The sequence below is a fragment of the Micropterus dolomieu genome, linkage group LG18 (assembly GCF_021292245.1).
Source record: "Micropterus dolomieu isolate WLL.071019.BEF.003 ecotype Adirondacks linkage group LG18, ASM2129224v1, whole genome shotgun sequence".
Classification (NCBI taxonomy): domain Eukaryota; kingdom Metazoa; phylum Chordata; class Actinopteri; order Centrarchiformes; family Centrarchidae; genus Micropterus; species Micropterus dolomieu.
In genome coordinates, this window is record NC_060167.1 from 4,434,884 (window position 1) to 4,454,412 (window position 19,529).

The window sequence follows — 19,529 nt, forward strand, 5'->3', positions numbered from 1 at the left end:
GCAGGGGTTTCACCACACAAGCTGGGAGACCTGCTAGGAAGGCATTGCAATAGTTGAGGCAAGAGATAACCATGGGCTGTACCAGAAGCTGGGTGGTGCACTGACTAAGGTAGGGCCTACATTTTCTTATGTTGTGAAGAGCAAAGCAACACGGCTGGGAGACAGCGGCAACATGTTCTAAGAAGGACAGTTGGTCATCCATTGGACACCCAAGCTTCACACCACCTTGGTTGGAGTGATGGGAGAGGAGACAGTTTTTCAGCCAATTTGCTGAGACTGTGGAGTTGTCTGGCAGAGTTGCATATTGTCTATGTAGCAGTGGTGGGAGAAGCTAAGCGAGCAAATGCTCAGCCCCAGTGAGGTGGTGTAAATTGAGAAGAGAAGGGACCCTAGCACTGAGCTTTGGGGCACCCCTGTGGAGAGGCAATGAGAGAAGGACATTTGTCTTCCCAAGCCACAATGTAAGATCGCCCAGAAGGGTAGGATTTGAACTACTGGGGTGCTGTGCCCAATATGCCCCATTGCTCATACTGTGGATAGAAAGATGTTGTGGTTGACTGTGTCAAAGGCAGCTGATGGGTGTAGCAGGATAAGAACCGAGGACTGGGTTGCAGCTTTAGCTGATCATAGGGCTTCTGTTACAGTCAACAGAGCTGTTTCAGTGGAGTGGCCACTCTTAAAACCAGACAGATATGGATCAAGGAAGTCATTCTGTGAGAGGAATTCTGAGACCTGTTTGAAGACCACCCTTTCGATTGTTTTGGATAGAAATTGTAGACGTGAAACTTGCCGATGGTTCTCAGCTCGAGCATTAGTAGGAGTAAGGGTGTGACCAGGGTCATTTTGAAAGCAGTTGAGAAACTTCCTCTTGTAAGTTTGCTAAAATCCATTTGAGATGTATATCTTGTGGCTGCTTTGTACTCGACTCGACAACATAGTTAACACAGGCAAATATCAAGCAAGTCAAACACCACAAGACACAGCAAGCCAGCTAAGTTGTTACTTACTAGTTCAATTTTACTAATCCATCTGTCCTGAACACCTGTCCGAACAACCTGTTTCTTGTTGCTCATAGATGAACCTTTAATTTGTGTGTTTTTAGTGTTAAAGCATAGTACATTCCCTGCAGCAAACAGCAGGCCGACACAGTTAGACACAAGCTGGTGATCAAAGTGGAGCATTTAGCAGCTGAAAAGACAGATATTTTCCTCAGGAGTTGGCGTAGAACTAAAACAGAGCTCAAAGAGAAAGAATACTGGATTTAATTTCATCAGGTGACACAAACATAACTCCACATAACTGCTGGATGTGGAAATAAGCAATGGTTTGCTATCAAGTTCTTCATATCAATTTAAAAAGTAATTTTAATGTCTATTTGGGTTCACAGCTTGCCTCCACTGTCCCAAGTGGCCAAAATCAGTTGCTACAGGTTAAACTATCATCCACAGGCCTCTAGTTTTAGGTAAAAATCATTACTATAGAATAATAAAACCTCTTTTGTATGATCCCCCACTCACCTGTTACACAACTACACAATTTATGATGTATTAAGTACTTTATCCACTCACGATTAATGGTGAGGTTGTACCCATTTAGTTGACGTTTGTAGTTTATATAACTTATAACTGTTACACTGACCTTTTTTTCTAACATATCATATTTCATGGTGTGTCAGGGACTTTCCAACAAGATATATTTTCTCTCTTTACACTAATTTCCTAATAACTGTGTAATGAAGTAATGTATGAAGTGGGAGGAGATGTGACGAACACTTAAGGAAGAAATATAAAATGGGAAGCATAGCACAAAAGATATAAATTTAGGAAATACAGCTGTGCAGATTGTGGAGACCAACTAACAAAAGAAAACTTGTCTTAGAGAGGATCTCAGCCGCTAACAAAATGAAGAGCTTCCTTCTTCTCTTCCTCTCACTGATAACTGGTAAAACCTTTTCTGCTATTGGACTTGTTAAAGCCCAGCTTCTAAAATGATTAACTGGTTGGTCTGGGTTGGGTTATTCTCATTTTGTCTTAGTTTAGTATAACACAGCCCACAATACTGTTAAGGTTAACCTTATTAAGTTTGGTGCCATTATTCTAAATTAGTATTTTGATGTCAATTCCACAGTCAGTAGAGTCACTATGTTTCAATGGAAATCATTTTGCCATAAATCAGATGCAACATGATTCACACTTTACTGTACGAGTGTGGTGATGTGCATTTCCATCATGTGTTAGCACAGTGTCACAGTGTTTTACGTTTTACCTTTCTTGTTTATTTGCAGAGACAGACGGCTACCAGAGACAATTTATTCAAACTGCGTACAGAACAGCTAAAACCACCATCACATGTGATTACACAGGAAACAAATACAAGTTCTTCTGCAAACAGAACGGTTTCATCTGTGAGGATATTTTATCAACAAAATCCTCTCTGAAGTCAAACGGGACATTCACTCTCACAGAAACCAAGAGTGGCTTCAGCGTGTCCATCAGTAACGTGTCCTCACATGATGCTGGTGTCTACTGGTGTGGAGTGGAAACACATGAAGGAAGTTACAGAGCTGCTCTCAGAAAGATAAAGCTGGAGGTTGAAGGTGAGCAGCACACATCTGAAAGTTGATTTACTCACACAGAAAATTAAGGTGTTTCTGATATATGTTAAAAACAGCCCCTGATAAAAAATGCCTTCTCTCTTCAGATATACATTGCTTCACAAGGTCTCCAACTGTTGGAGAGGATCTTACATTCCAGTGTGAATATCCAAATGGTGCTCTGATAAACAAATTCCTCTGTAAGGGAGAAGATCCATCCATATGTCAACCTCTTGTAAGCACACAGCGCAACAGGAACCCTGGGAAGTTTTCCATGAAAGAGGACAATTGGAAGAGAAATATCACCATAACAGTGAAAGAAGTAACAACAGACGACACTGGGACGTACTGGTGTGGAGCAAAAAGCACTGACAAAACACGCAGCAACAAATTCTTCCACAAAATGGTGATGACTGTAGGTGAGTGTTTACCGTAAAATTTTGAATAGTAGCCCGGGCTTTTATTTGCTAAAATCACTGAATTGACCCTGTAATGCAAATTGCCTCTCGGGGATAATAAAGTTACCTTACCTGCCTATATTTGGGACAGGTGTCCATGTGGGACAGGCCTTTATTTCCTTTTGCACAAAACTGAAACTACTATGAAACAGTCTATTTATTTCAAACAAAATAATACTAATTATCCAGTAATATCAAATACACGTCATTCATTTGATCTAGCTCAGACAGACGGCTTGTGCACTTTTATTTTGTAGGCAGCAACTAACAAAAACAACAACAGGGTGCAGGATGAGAGAAGTGTGGCAGAAGTTAGTAGAGAGCAACGGACTTCACATTACAGGATTTACAACTTGGATTAATTTTTATGAAAAGCTTTGAGTTTTGATTCTTTTGATTAGTGGACTCTTACAGACTAAAGGAATATAAATAATCATAAACGGACACATCCGACTTAATGAGCGCTTCAAAGGTAACGAGAGTCAGCACTTTTTTTCCTTTCCTCTCTTGTACCAGGCTGATTACATCGGTAAATCTATAAGAATTTGACTTTGGAGCTTGTTGTTTCCTTTAAATGAACTGAATGACTGAATTGTGGAGAATCTAACCGATCTAATGATGTGTTGCATGTCCATATTGACATATTGATCATACATTTAAGCATTAATATTTATATTAACGATCTAAGCAGCTTAGAAGCAGCTAAAGTGGGCGACCCCGCGGGGTTTAAGAGGTTTTATACATCAAAAGAACTTCTATAAAAACCAGACAAGGCGTTTAATTGAGGCAGGAGTTTATTTGTCAAAATGTGTTCCCACACCAGGCCAGTAAAGGAGGTAGGCGGCTATTTGGGACTCGGCTATTAATACAAGTTTTACAGTACATTACAGTACAGTAATTTATTTTGTGGATATAATCTGACCCTGGTTCAGATTGCAGGAGGGTAACTGAGGGCAAGCATTAAAAGAAAGCTATAGTAATGACTGATTACTGCTGGAATTTTATTTTATCTTATAAAACTATTTGAATAAATATTGTGTTTTCGGTCTGTAGAGTTTCAGGGTCCTGTTCAATCAACTTTGAGTATGTTAGTCCCAAAGTGCATGCTGATGAATAACGAACGCCATCATCAGCGTATCGACAGCGTATCGACACAAATACAGATAACATAGTTGGGTGAACAGATACAGATAAACTCTTAAAGGATGGGTTCACAATAATCACCTTCCTATCTGTGCATTGAAAGTGTTACTGGTCACTGTTAATTGCGATTCATCCTGACTGTGAAGAGATGCTTTCTTAATGGGTGTGAAAATGCATTGTGAACTTAGCACTGAACTGATGCATTGTGAGTGGATGCCAGGCAACCAACAACAACCCCAGGAAGGATCTGCTGCTCCCCGCCGAAAAAATAAATCAAAAACAACCTGAAAAACGTCAAATTGTGTTTTTCACACTGAGGTTTTTGTGCAGAACAACCAAACAAGCTTTAACATGTTAATTAGTCATCTTTAGAGATGCTGGAGGGCAGATCTGTTTTAACAGAGCTAAGTGAAGCTGATCGTCTGCTGATATGATATGAGAGTGGCATCAGTCTGCTCATCTAACTCTCTGCCAGAAAGAGAACAACAACATTTCCCACAATGTAAAATTATTCCTTAAAAAGCCTGTTACACAACATACCTTATCACAGCAGGTATTTTGACTTGTCACAGTAGGAAAAGCAGGTGTTAATAACATTAACAACAGCTGTGTTCTGTTCGAGTAAGTGAGTCAGCATGAACAATACCAGGACCCTGAAAGTCATTTATTTAATTATTTTCATATTCATAATCTGACCTCTAAGGGTTATTCTGTCTGTGTTCTCCAAATTTATTTTAAAATTTATTTTCAGTATCCCGAACAACATCACCAACATCTCCTGATTCTTCAACCCAGTCAGCTACTTTGTCTGTTGAGAGTTGTGGTAAGAGAGCACATTTGATATCTTAAACCTTCCGCTGCAGAAGAGCAAGAGGGAACGTTTAATCTAGATTTTTATTTTGTTGTCTGGTTTATCTTGCAGGTGGTGCTCAGGTCATCATTACTGTAATCGTCTGTGTAGCTATGCTGCTGCTACTGCTTGTGCACTTATTACCAGTTTGTAGAAGAAAAGCACACATAGTGGACACACAAAACCTCATTCACAACAGCTCCAACTTGTCTGCAGATGATTACTAAAAAGGCCAAAGCAGTTAGTAATGACTAGACATGACTTTTGATGATGTGTGGAAGTAGATTTATTCCATATTTTTTCTCATTTCTGGTACACAGTGGTAGTTAAATCCAGGGATACACCCTACTGGTATTGACCAAATAGTTTATTCAATTAATGTATTTAACTTTTCCATCTTGTTTCCTTGGATACTCACTGAATATTTAGTTCATGCATCCAAATATTGATGATGCCTATTGCATAAAGTAGCTTTAATGATTGATAGATCACTTTTTTGTTTAAATATTAATGTTCAGAGGGGAATAATAGACCTGTGTTTGTGATCAAGGGTGTGCTGACCTCTCTACATTCTTACCAGCACGTACCTTGAGATCCTCGGGCAGAGGTCTGTTGTCTGTTCCAGAGTCTCGACTGAAAACTAAAGGGGACAGAGCGTTTGCTGTCAGGGCCCCGAGGCTCTGGAACAGCCTGCCCGAGGAAATCAGGTCGGCTGAGTCAGTGAACTCTTTTAAGTCCCTTCTTAAAACATACTTTTATAGGAGAGCTTTTCCCGATCTTATTTGACTTTATTTTATCCCTTTTATTTTATAGTATTTTACTAATTTTATATTAAATTTTCATGCTCTTATCTTTTTTTTGTATTATTCTTTACACTTGTTAAAGCACTTTGTAACTTGTTTTTGAAAAGTGCTCTACAAATAAGGATTATTATTATTATTATTACTGGGCAGCAGTACCAAAATATTTGAACATACTGTAGGTGTGTAACAGTCTGGAGTAGGCTACATGTAGGCCTACGTTACACCACAATAACCCCTTACCATATACAGTATATCATAATAGTTACCACATACAACATCGGACAACTGTTGCGAAGACAAATATTTCCTTATACTGTGCTAATAAATAAACATAGCCTCTTATACTGCCTTTTTGCTCATCTTTATCAACAGAATCTGTAGCCTAATAATTTTATTATATGATATGGACCTAGGTGTCTTTGTGCTTAGCCAAGGTTAACGTTGCTACGCTATGTTTTGATATTGATTGGATTGCCTGAGTGAGCACCAGCAGGAGCTGACGGTCTATCCAGCTTTGACTACACTACACCGGTGTGTTGGCCCTCCAGGAAAATGCCCTGTGTGCCAGATTACCTGTCCACCAGTGGTTTACTAATTATTACAAATAACTTCTGGGACTCCTGTTTCATAGACACAAATAAGTAAAATAAATATTGGCCAGCAATGATGCAACATTTTCACTCTTACAGTGACAGAATCTCCTTTTTTTGCCCTGTGTGGCGATCCTGTTTGTTTGTTATGAATATTCGGCTTACAGTGGTCAGATTTTGATGCACTAAGACCTCTGATAACCAACTGGCAAACACATTTCCTCCCTGTTTTCTAGAAAGCTTCTGAACTGAAACCCAGGAGCATAACTTGTATACAAAACCCTCCCTATAAAGTACACATAAATATGACACATTTCATATTTTGTTATTATTTCACATGAAGAAGGAAAATATACAGATCTTAAATGATGTTTTGTTAAACTGTGAAAATATGTTTAAACATATGAGAGGTGTGGCAACAACACAGCTAATTGTTCTTTTAAATTAAATTTTATTATTATTATAAACTTTATATAAATAAGTTTTTATTATACCTTTTAAATAAGTTACTCTTAAATTTGTACAAACCTGTATGTCGGTGATGCTGTAAATCTAAAGACAATATATGAGGATTAATGTTTCCAAAATATTAACCTGTCTGTATTTTAAACCTACAAAACTGAGGACATTTTGTATGGATAATGACTATTATATGGATTCAGACTGTATGTTTCATTCTTCCCTGGCAGGATCATCTCTCCGAGGAGATACAGCAGCACGTCCACAAGCCAGATTCGGACAATGAGTTGAACACGATTTACTGCCAACTTTCCCACAAACCCCTCTGCCTTGCTGCATTACTCTGTGAGACACTGATCCTCAAACCCAGCTCTGCTGCCTGACAATATTCTACTGTGACTTATAGGATTCACTCTTCATCCACATTGTTTGAGTCACCATGGTTTTAACTGGACTTTGGGACTTGTTGGGTCAGATGTGCGACCAGGCTGGGCAGGTTAAGCCTGGTCACCACCTTCACCAGCTTTATAACCTTATTTCAAAAAATACTCTATTAACTTCCCACAATAGTCAATAAATTTGCAGACAAAAACTTCTCTGGAGACGGTCAAGAGTCAGTGCAAAAGAGTTTATTCCAAAGCAGGACAAATAAACCCGTACAACATCCCAGCAGGCCAGAGGATGAAGTCAATCCTATGGTCTGCAGACAGTCTTATATATATCTCTTCTGGGCTGGTTCGCCCCTCCATGAACTTCTTTTCCTCTGTTATTGTGTTGTTTTTACCAATTAACACTGTTCCCCAGCTGTCATTTATTACTGTATTGTTGACTTTCTACATCTTTATGCTACTGGATAAGAAGTTCATCATTTACATTTCAACTTCAGTCTCACCGTATTTTCTAAAGATTACGCATGCTTAATTTGACACACAATTATATTTTTTAAACAATTAATATAAGAATAACATAAGTAAAGTTGAATTTTTCATTAATGCTTGGTTTCTTACAGAAATCTTGATGTTATGCTGGCTGCTTTCTGCTTATTATCTCTCTGTTGTGTTTTTATCAAGCATCTGATGTTTTTTTGGTCATCCTCTGACGCTTTTTTGCAAAGCATGAATTCCTTCAGCAAGTTCACTCAAAGTTCACACAGGTTATAATAACCAGAGGTTGGAAGTTGACAATCAAACCCCTTAATCAGTAATTACGCAAGTAGTCTTAATATTAGCAGATTAACATATCAGCAGTTCCTCGTGTAATCACAACAGTAGATAACAGCAGAACGAAGCATGCGCTGTCACAGTGTCGGCAGATCTTGCACACCTGCAGCCTCTCCTATGGTCATAATCTACAGTAGATGACAGTTGGACAAGGCAAACCACCTGCAGCCACTTCCCACTTCCACACTTGTTTCTGTGTTCACTGACTATAGTTCACTGCTTATAAGTAAAAACCGAAGCACATCTAGGTAAAAAGAAAAATGATTAAGAATGATTAATGATTAATACTAATAAAATGATTAAAAATGATGATATAAGAATGATTACTTATTGATTAAAGTAACTGATAGACAGGAAATTCTTACTGTCTTGATGTTTGTTTTGTAACACAATTTTCACTAATTCTGCTTCTACATTTTCCTTTGCTGGGGTTTTCGACGATGCCTTGCTGTGCTCATTCTGCTCCCAAAGCACACGTGCCTGCTTACACACACTGATAACAATTTAGGCTATAATGTTCTAAAATAATTCGCAACCCATCAGACTGATCTGTAATGACTAGATGAGTCTGGTTCTTTGTCTTTGCTCCTGAAGCTCAGCTTGTAAACAGTTTAAATCCATATTACAGCTGATTTAACAAGAAATATTTGAATAAATAAGTTTGATGTTTTAACTTTCGTCATTTCATAGTTTGTCCACCAGCGACATGACTGTAAGGACTGTAGATCCCCCTCAGGATGAATTGTAATAACTGGTTTTCATCTGGTGTCATCGTGAGATGAAATGTTAATTTGTCCAATACTTTATAATCAAATATCTGCACAACTAATGACATTCCCATTTGTCTTGTATAGTAAAAGCTTTAATGGAACAATGGGTGTTATGCTTCATACTGTTACAATTACACAGTACAAAAAGACAAATCATTAAAATGTTGTTGATTATTTACCACACTGGAACAACTGTCTCATCATTTAATTGTTTAACAGTAAATTTACTGAATGCAGGGTTTTATTGTTTTTATTTCAGTGCCATCTGGTGGAAATATCAAGACTGATACATGTTGGGAGATGACAATGTATTACCCTGTTTTCACCAAGACTCTTTTCTTTCTATGGAAAAACATGCCCTTAAAATAAACTGAAACATTCTACTATCACATAAAAATCTACAAATGCTAAAAATGACCTATTCAACTTCCACATCATCTAGTCACCTGTGCACATCGTAAAAGAAATTACTCATTCTTTTGAACAAATTACAAATGCTTTGATACATTTATGCAAATGATTATGTACAATTGTGTGTTTCCCCTCAATTGCTTATGTCATGATGTTGTGATGTGCATAATAATCTGTGGCCCGACAGACAGGAACATCGGCCTACAGGGTGCTTCCCATTTTCCACTTCTAAATTCTGTAATTTTTTCTGTTTTACAATGCAGCGTTTGCTAACTGTGACAATATGCTGCAATAACACCAGTGAAATAAATAAGAAAAGGAGGTTTGGTGCTTTTTGTAAGTATCTGCCTCAAATTAACCAATCATTATTTTAGAAATGTGATAGCCATCTACATGGACGAATCCCCCCGCGATAGTCTGTCACGCCTCAGAGTTTATTAATGTACTTTTTGAACAAAGTATGGAAAGTTACCCTGGAAATAAACCTCATTCTGATTCTGATTTTGATTTTGTTCACGAGGACCAGGCCTGCTGATATGTTGACTGATGTCAGAAAGTGCAGAGACAAACGGTTTGTGAACAAGCCTCACTTAAACAGAGTGGATCACCGGCAATCTGCTGGGACTGACAGGACTAATGCTCTTAATATATAAAACCAAAGGGAAAGGAAGAGGAAGAAGATTAGAAGTTGTGATGGTTCACATCTCAGGAAACGGTCGGTGTAGAAACCTCTGATCAACCAACCATTGAAAAGAGGAACTGACAAAACCAACTGGAGTTCAACTGAGGATTTTTCGCATTCCAAGATCAACAAAATGAGGAGCTTTCTTCTTCTTCTTCTCTCACTGATGAAAGGTAAAAATATTTCTGCTGCCTGATTCCTGATATTAGACAATTTAATTGAAAACAGTTGCACCTCTTCAGAAATTAACTAGTTTCAATACATCCTGTGTGTAAATTAAGCAACAATTTTTGTACCTCTTCACTTTAACACAGGTCACAGTAGTCGTACTGGTTCATAAAGCAAAACCAACAGGGTCAAATAACTGTCTGCTACATTTAATACTCATTTAAACATATTTCCTGCCTCTCACTGGGTAATTTGGCTGACAACAGTGATACAATCTACAGTCTGTTAATAAAAGTTTACTACACAGGTAGTCTGGTTGTTGTGATTTCAAGTGAATATGCAGCTATGTTTGAATTTGATACAACATCAATTGTTTTTGACAATTCAAACACACGTAAACACAGTTTGCTGATATTGAATATGGATAGAACAAAAAATTTGACTTACTGTAGAGTCTACTCCTTAAAAGCAGAGAAAACACAAGCAGAAGTGAAAGTAAGGTATGGCTTCTTTTGGCCATTTTCATTTGTGGAAAAATGGCCCAAATGTTCAAAACGTCCAAACAAGAACCAAACTACTGATAACATTTCAAGCTGCTTTAACTGTGGCAGCAATATTCAGAAATGGACAAATCAAGCAGAAACACACCAAAACTAGCATTCATTTTTGAGTGGAGTGTCTGGTCACCTGAACAACATAAGCCCCTGTATTTACTCTTATTTTAGCTCATTAGCTGCCACATGCTCCACTGTCACCACCAATTAGAGGCTAACATTTTTTATCTGTTGTTTGCTGCTTGACAGGTACAACCCCATTAAAAACAACAACAACAAAAAAAACTGGCACGCTGTGTTACGAACCTCCAGTGGAAGGTCCACGCTGTGTGAACTGTAAAAACAAAATGTGATGATGTGCAAAACACTGAAACCTCGTATTTAATTGAAAATAGCGACAACTTATCAAATGTTGAAACTGGGAAATACGAACAACACTTTTCAAAAAAGTTGTGACAGTGGCAACAAAAGACTGGAAATGTTGTGAAATGATAAAAGAAAACATCTTACAATAAATTAGGCCAGCTTGCAACAAGTTAGTAACTGATGTAAAGATGGTTAGGGGTTCATCCCTCTGTGAAAGACTGTGCTGGCAGTTTAAGAATAATTTTTCTCAATGTAAAATTACAAATAATATATAATAAATAATAATAATAATAATAATATAATAATAATAAATAATCTGGGGAATTATTTGCCTACAGTACATCATACCATTAAAAGATTCAGAAGAAATCTCTGTGCACAAGAGTCAAAGCTGAAAACCAATATTGGATAGCCGTGACCTTTGGGCCCTCAGGCACTGCATCAAACTCAGACACAATTCTGTAGTGGTCTTTTCAGGGACAGCCTTGTTTATATCAGCCAGACAACGCAAATCTAGACTGGGCCAAGAACACTGAAGTCCTCTATAGGCAGGGCCAGAGCCATCTCTATTTTTTGAAGAGGCTGAGGTCCTTCAACATCTGCCATACTGTGCCGAGGATGTTTATGATGTCTGAGGTGGCCAGCGCTATCCTGTTTGTAGTTGCATGCTGGGACAGCAGGCGGAGGGTTTGTTGAGTCTGTTAGCGTCTAACAGACTCAACAAACTGATCCATTAGGCCTGTGACGTTGCTGGGGTGGAGCAGGATTCTCTGTCGGTGGTGTCAAAAAGGAGGATGCTGTCCGAACTACACGTCACCTGCCTGTGTCCATCAAACTTTACAACTTCTCCCTCTAAGTGTCTGACGCACAGACACTCAGTCACTAGCTGCACCTTGTAGTGCAATAACTGACATATGGTGCAATATTCTCTGTTTCATAAATTGGTTTACTCAGCTAAGGATATTCAATCCATTCCACCTCACTGCCAACATTCATTATTATTCATTATTATTACACTATTTATTGTTTCTGCTATTTGTCATTACACCTCTGTTAATACTACTGTAAATATCCACATTCATTATCATTTATTAGATATTCGATTTTTATACTTTCTTATATTCTCTAATTAACAATTTCTACTACTATTTCTATTCCTTATATGCGAGTATCCGTAACAGACAACTTCCCCTCGGGGATCAATGAAGTATTTTGATTCTTCTTACCACATTATGCAATTGTTACAGCTTTGTAGTCAAAGAGTCTGGTTGCTAAACTGGCCTCCCTGCAGTTCTGACTTGTCACCCATTAAAAATGTTTGGCGCATTATGAAACGTAAAATATGACAAAGGAGACCCCAAACTGTTGAGCAGATGAAATTCTACATCCAGCAAGAATGGGAAAATATTCTACTTCAAAATTGTGGCAGTCGATCTCCTCAGTTCTCAGAGTGTTGTTAAAAGAAGAGGTGATGCAACAGAGTGATAAAACTTGAGCCTTTACCAATTTATTTGAAACGTGTTGCTGGCATCAATTTCAAATAAATTCAAACTGGGCATATAATTTACCAAGAAATGTAAAGATTCCCAGTTTCAACATCTTTGTGCTATTTTCAATTAAATACGTGCTTTCAATGTTTTGCACATCATCACATTGTGTTTGGGAGTTGGTAATAACCATGTGATTGATCCAGATAGTCACAGCTATAAAAATTAAAACAGAAAGTTAGTATTTAAAATAGACATAAAGTGATTACTTTACAACAGAGCTCATCCTCCCACTCTATATTTCCACCTACTGACAGGACTGACTGAGTCAGGCACTGACTGATTCATCTTTGTGATCTACTGATGCAGAAAGAGTTGATTTTGAATGTCAGTGTCTGACATGATGTGAACTTTTCTCTTTGTCTGATCTACAGGTTGTGAGGCCTGGTCTACAGTGAAAGGATGTCCAACAGGATGGGTTGAATTCACCTGCAAATATACAGAGACGAACAGAAACTTTCAACGTATTGATGTAGTTACTCCCAAAGAAACCATAACCATAAAAAGCACTGAGAGGAATGTGTGGGAAAACAAAGGCAGAGTTTCCCTGTACCATGATGCAAAAAATAAAAATCTCATTGTGGCCATTAAACAACTTGAACATAAGGACTTTGGAGAGTACAAGTGTCAATTTAAATCCCATGATACCAAGAAACTGATACTTGGTAAGAGACACTCAATTCACACCTCAAGCAACAGATTTAATCCAAAATTTATTCAGATATAAGATATTTTCAGTTTAGTGCCACTATTGCAAACTTCTTAAAGTTTGTAATGCACTGAAACTTCCCAAGCCTAAACATTTTATTCTGTAGAGTAACTATCAGCTTTCAGTCATTTTGCCTTCAGCTACACAAATTAAAAGAAATTGTTATCAATTTGCCATAAAGAACGAATACAAGACAATCATATTCATTACACTTTACAAAATAGAAGATAAGATGCATTTCCATCCATAGTACAGTTTTAGTGATACATTCTGATCAGCTGAGTCAGAGTCACAAATGTTTAAAACCCCATTTGTATCAAACAGCCTTTTTACCACCTTTTTATAATTTATCCTCCAAAGGATTTTTGTTATTTTCAAATTGTGTTATATGTTTAGACACTCCCTTAAATACACCTTGACACATTTTATTTTTTTATTTTCTTTGAACGTTAGAAGAACATTGTAATTCTGGTTTTGAAAAGGGGCTGGAAATAAAGTGTACTTATATTTCACATTTCACATCTGTTTTAATTTACAGACAAAGACTGCCAGGGACAATTTATTCAAACTGCGTACAGAACAGCTAAAACTACCATCACATGTGATCACACAGGAAACGAATACAAGTTCTTCTGCAAACAGAACGGTTCAATCTGTGAGGATATTTTATCAACAAAATCCTCTCTGAAGTCAAACGGGACATTCACTCTCACAGAAACCAACAGTGGCTTCAGCGTGTCCATCAGTAACGTGTCGTCACATGATGCTGGTGTCTACTGGTGTGGAGTGGAAACACATGAAGGAAGTTACAGAGCTGCTCTCAGAAAGATACAGCTGGAGGTTGAAGGTGAGCAGCACACATCTGACACTTTGAGCTTTGATTTACTCACACAGATAATTTAGGTGTCTCTGAAATATGTTATTAAATACAATCACTGATAAAAGATGTTGTCTACCTTTCTCTGTCTACAGAAATTAAAAGCTTCACAAGGTCTCCAACTATTGGACAGGATCTGACATACTGGTGTCAATATTCAAATGGTGTTTATTTAAATAAATTTATCTGTAAGGGAGAAGATCCATCTATTTGTCAACCTCTAGTAAGCATCGCACAGCGCAACAAAAAGACTGGGAAGTTTTCCATGGAGGATGAAAAAAGTAGGGAAAATGTCACCATAACAGTGAGAGAAGTAACAACAGACGACACTGGGACATACTGGTGTGGAGCAGAAACCACTGACAAAACACACAGCAACAAATTCTTCCAAAAGCTGGTGATGACTGTAGGTGAGTGATGTTATTTTATTGTGTAGATGTAATCTGACCCTAGTTCAGATTGTAGGAGTGTTACTGAAATAAATCCTCACTTTGAGTTGACTATCAGTCCAATCGACTCTGAGTTTGTTTATTTATTCATCATGTGTGCAGCATGAACAGTGTATTTCCTTGAATTTTAAGCACACAACAATAATGTATTGTGTTCAATGGCATCATGGACTTAACCGTGTCCTTGTATTCTGTTTTCTCTGAATGATACGTCAGAGTTTTCTCTAACTCATTCAGTATTAAACGTGCTTGGTGACCAGCAACACACAGCCTGATCTGGGCATGTTATGCACTCACAATCAAAACTGTAGAGAGCAGATACATGCATGCATGCTGTCATATGCTGATGGCTCTCTTTGAGACTGCCACAGTGTGCAACGGCTATCTAACAGCTGAATGGGTTTTACCTTTCTTGTTGAAAGGTTCTCTGCCCATTATCTCAGATAAATAACTCTTTGAAAAGCTTTAGAAATTGTTTTTTTTTAATGGAAGTCAGCTGTGATGTCCTGTCACTAGCTGTCTCAATCTGCACAGAGATCACCTGAGGTTGTTGCTATTTATGCTCTTGTTTTCATTTCCTGCACATGTTCAGAGCAGCATGCTGCAGTAATATAACAGCAGGACTGTGTCAGCAACAACCAAAAAAAAAGTGATCAATTTTAGCCACACAGATGTAATGTTAAGTGTTTAACTGTGCATCACATTTTCTTAAAACAAGCCTTAAAACAATCCTCATTCCTGTGTGTGCATTAAAAGTGTTACTGTTCACTGTAATTGTGATCCATACCATCTGTGAAGAGAACTCTCTTTCAGAAAGCAAGTAAGAACATTTCCCACAATGACATTTCCCACATATTCAAACTATTAATAACATTAAGGGTGGCTCTGTTCTATTTAAGTGTCCCAGTAAGTCGTGACAGTGAGTCAGCATGAACATCACCAGGACCCTGAAACTGAAGCAGCTAAATGGATTCAGTCTCAGTTTACATTTGTGTTTGAGGTGGATCTATTAACAAACCCATCATTTGCAAGGGGAAAAAGGATTGTTGTGTGGAAACTGAACTCTAAAGTTATTGTCTATTTTCATGCCAAATTTCTTTCATAAAAATTTCAGTATCACCGACATCATCCACAACTCTTGTTTCTTCAACTCCAACTACTGTGTCTGCTGAGAGTCGCGGTAAGAGAGCATGTTAGATATCTTAAACCTTCAGCTGCAGAAGAGTAAGTGGAAGAATGTTTTAAAAAGTTTTACAATTCAGTTTCTTTAAATTTACTCTTAAAGTCCTCAACACAGGCAGCTCTGGATAATGATGAATCGTGCCGACTGTGTTTTAAACAAGTCAGGGTTTTATTTTATGGGTTTATCTTGCAGGTGACTCTCCGGTCATCATTACTGTGATCGTCTGTGTAGCTGTGCTGCTGCTGCTGCTGCTCATTTTCATCTTAATCTACAAACGTAAGAGTTATTACCAGTTTGTAGAAGAAACACGCAAATATTGTACACAGAAAACTACATTCACTACATCTCTACCCTATGTTGGGGTAATGACTGCATGACATTAGTAGTGACTACATGTGCCTGGAAGATGATCTGTTGTTGCATCTTTGCTCATTTTTAGTGATAAACAGTGGTAGGTAAGTCCTGTTCAGTGAAACCACACTGAAAAATACAAAACCAAGAGTGCAACTTACCTGGACAGTACAGGTAGATTAGGTAGAAATATTTGAGTTTGATGAGAAGTGATGAAATTAATCCACTTTATGTCTTCTGCTTGTTTAGTTCATTAGTGTTCCCTTTCTTGTCTTTCTGCCAGGATATTCACATTCAAAGAACACAAGAAAAGGAGCAGCGGCACAGAACATCAGAGAGGTCAGTGTATAAATGAAAGTCTCTGTGTGTGGTGGTACTTTACAGGAGGTGCTGTTATTGCTGGAAAAACTGTGCAAAAGCTGGACTGCTCATCTCTGACTGGTGCCAGATATTTCAGTATTTGGGTTATATAAGGTAAGTATAAGAAAACACTTCCGGTACTCTTGTTTCAGTGGTCTGATTTAGATTCAGGTGTACTACGACCTCTGATAACCAACTGGCAAACACATTTCTTCCCTGTTTTTGTTGAAGATTTAAATTTGCCATGATGTTTTAATATTCCATATGCCTAGCTAGATAACTACTAAATACTAGGGTAATGTTTAAGATGTACTGTTTCAGATGTTTATTGGTCAGGTACACTGAACTTTCAGGGCGCAGTCTTCTTGCTCAGCCTTGTTGCTCTCAGGCTACAGTCTTCACAATTTTGTAAGAACACACAGACTTCACATTTTGCTAACAAACACTCGGCCAGTTGAACAGTGTTGCTAACAGATCGTATGAGGCTCAGGCCATATTTTAGAATTAAGCGCATATCCGATTGAGGGACAATGGAGCCTTTATGGATTTTAACAAATTGTTGCACTCAGGCCTGATAAGGCTGCAGCTCTGAAGGTTATGTTGTGTGATACAGTACACAGCACACGAACCTGTGCTCGTGTTGATTTTAATGTTAACTCTCTTTTGTCTTATGCACATACACTTTTTGCTAATTTCAAGATGATGTCTTATTGTTGATGTCTCATTTCTTAAGGTGTTTTATGTCTTTAGAAGTGTTTTAGGGTAGAATCCACTATTGTTTTAATATTGATTATGTGTGGACGTGGATGTGGAAAAGGTGGGTCTTACCATAAGACCCACAAGAAGAGGAGTGAGACAGGACATATTTACCAATGTAATACAGAGTTTAGGGAGTTTCAGGGATCAGCTTCGATACTATTTTTTAAATACTTAAATAAAGTTGTTAAAGTGTGAAAAGGGATTAAAACATCAGAAGCTGTTGTGGTACAGGGACTACTGACACTGTTTGTTGGTCTTTTGAATTTAATTATTTTAAAAACTTATAAAGCACAATATAACCTTTTAAAGAGGTCATTTCGTGCTTTATAAGTTTACAGGCTTGTCAGGACCCGCCCTACTCTGCTTCTGATTGGCTAGTAGTTCATAACTAGGTAGGCTACTTCGCATGTGCAACTCCCAACAAAGATCATATACATTTGAGATGCTTCACTCTGTAGCTGAAACGGAGCAGAGAGGGGATGCAGCAATGTGCAGTATGACAAAAAGTATGTTGTTTTTTGAAAATCAAATCATGTAAACCGGTTCTGGTACAATCTGTAAATAAAATGATGAACCTGAAAATGAGCATAAAAAGACCTCTTTAAAGCAGTTGCTCCTGGCTTTGTACAAACGTGCACTAGTCTGTAACATCAAATGACACCACAGTAAAACTAGAGGTCCTGGAATTACATTTGAGTGTTTATTGTTAGGATTCAAAATAATGTGTTCAGACTGTATCTTTCACTCTTCCCTGGTAGGATTATGTCTACGAGGAGATACAGCAGCCGGTCCAGGCTCCAGACTCAGGAATTGAGATGAACACGATTTATGCCAATGCCAACTTTCCCACAAACCCCTCTGCCTCGCTGCATTACTCTACCATCAACTTCCAAAGCAGCTCTGACAGAGCAGATGGTGAGGCAGTGATCCTCAAACCCAGCTCTGCTGCCTGTGAATATTCAACTGTGAAGCAAAGTGAAACATACTCTACTGTCAACCAGCCGTCCAGCTCTTCAGAGGATCCTCTCTACACAACAGTCAACAAGCCACAGCAGCACTGAGCAAAGATCAGCAGTCTCAGGAATTTATGACAATAAGGTCAATATTTCAGGTTATTCACTTCTTCCATATTACAGCTGATTATTATCTTATTAGATGACTTAATTTATCACAGATACTCTACAAGGTAAATGTTTTTATCATACAACAGCTGCTCTGTAGTCTGGTGGTGCAACACTTCTGGATGTCTTTCCAGACAGCAGCAGGGTGAACAGGCTGTGGCTGGGTGGGTACTTTTAGAATCCTTTCAGCTCTGCGCAAGCACCTCAGCTCACCAATATCACTGATGCTCCGTAGAAGGGTACCAATAATCCTCTGTAGAGCCCTCTGGTCCTGGGCCGTGCACATCCCATACCAGCTGATGATGTTTTCAGTCTGTTGCTCCTCTGTAAAAAAGGACAAGTTAATTGTATATTGGTATTGTTTTTTGTTTCGGATGGGTAACAACAAATGTTTGAAGAATTATGTTTTTGAGCCACAATGAGACATTTGTAGTTTTGAGTGAAATATCTCAACTCTTGGATGGATTGCCATGAAGTTTGGTTCAGACATTTACCGTATGTCCCCCTCAAGATGAAATGTAATAACTTTGATTTTCATCTGGTGTCATCATCAGATCAAATGTTTATTTGTTCAATCCTTTATGATGAAATATCTGCACAACTAATGACCCATGGGCTTAGTATAGTAAAAGGAAAATCATTAATGAAATGAGACGTGTTTTGTGTCATACTGTGTTTCATAAAGTACAAAACAACATTAAAATGTTGCTGATTATTTTCCACACCATTCTCTTTTATACTGAATTAACTGTATATACAGGGTTTGATTTATTTTATTTTAGTGCCATCTGCTGGTGATATCATGACTGACATTGTGGGAGATGACAATGCATGCTGCCACCTTTTCACCAAGACAACCTCTTTCTACAGAAGTACATAAATTGAAAGATGCAACTATCACATAAAAATGTACATAGTACATTACATACATAGTAACTTAGCATGCTGAATATCTAAATAAGACCATATTCTTTTTCACTCCATTAGCACAGTCTCCTGTGCAGCTATGGGTGTTTCCTAAGTCTCTTTAGTACATCTCTCAGATCAGAATTTAAATTCAAAACTGTTTTTTCAACTTCCACATCATCTTGTCACTCTGTTGAATA

General features: G+C 38.0%; 2 protein-coding genes across 2 annotated transcripts in view; both read left to right on the top strand.

Moving 5' to 3' along the window:
• LOC123956982 (polymeric immunoglobulin receptor-like) overlaps window positions 1-19,529 on the top strand; it is a 97,841-nt gene that overhangs the window by 4,423 nt on the left and 73,889 nt on the right. The window contains exons 4-5 of the mRNA XM_046029560.1: window positions 2,285-2,596; window positions 2,701-3,012. Coding sequence (XP_045885516.1) covers window positions 2,285-2,596; window positions 2,701-3,012 — 624 coding nt within the window. The remainder of the gene's footprint in view (window positions 1-2,284; window positions 2,597-2,700; window positions 3,013-19,529) is intronic.
• On the top strand, window positions 10,032-19,138 carry LOC123956425 (polymeric immunoglobulin receptor-like). The gene is made up of 8 exons (XM_046028600.1): window positions 10,032-10,152; window positions 12,989-13,279; window positions 13,862-14,170; window positions 14,296-14,610; window positions 15,764-15,829; window positions 16,025-16,108; window positions 16,467-16,522; window positions 18,061-19,138. The coding sequence occupies exons 1-8, from the start codon at window positions 10,113-10,115 to the stop codon at window positions 18,361-18,363; spliced, it is 1,464 nt and encodes a 487-aa protein (XP_045884556.1). The 5' UTR covers window positions 10,032-10,112; the 3' UTR covers window positions 18,364-19,138.

Coding starts and splice junctions, on each gene's coding strand:
- LOC123956425 (XM_046028600.1), top strand. CDS start 10,113: ATGAGGAGCTTTCTTCTTCTTCTTCTCTCACTGATGAAAG. Junction 10,153..12,988: donor TCTTCTCTCACTGATGAAAG/GTAAAAATATTT, acceptor TCTGATCTACAG/GTTGTGAGGCCTGGTCTACA. Junction 14,611..15,763: donor AAAGCTGGTGATGACTGTAG/GTGAGTGATGTT, acceptor TAAAAATTTCAG/TATCACCGACATCATCCACA.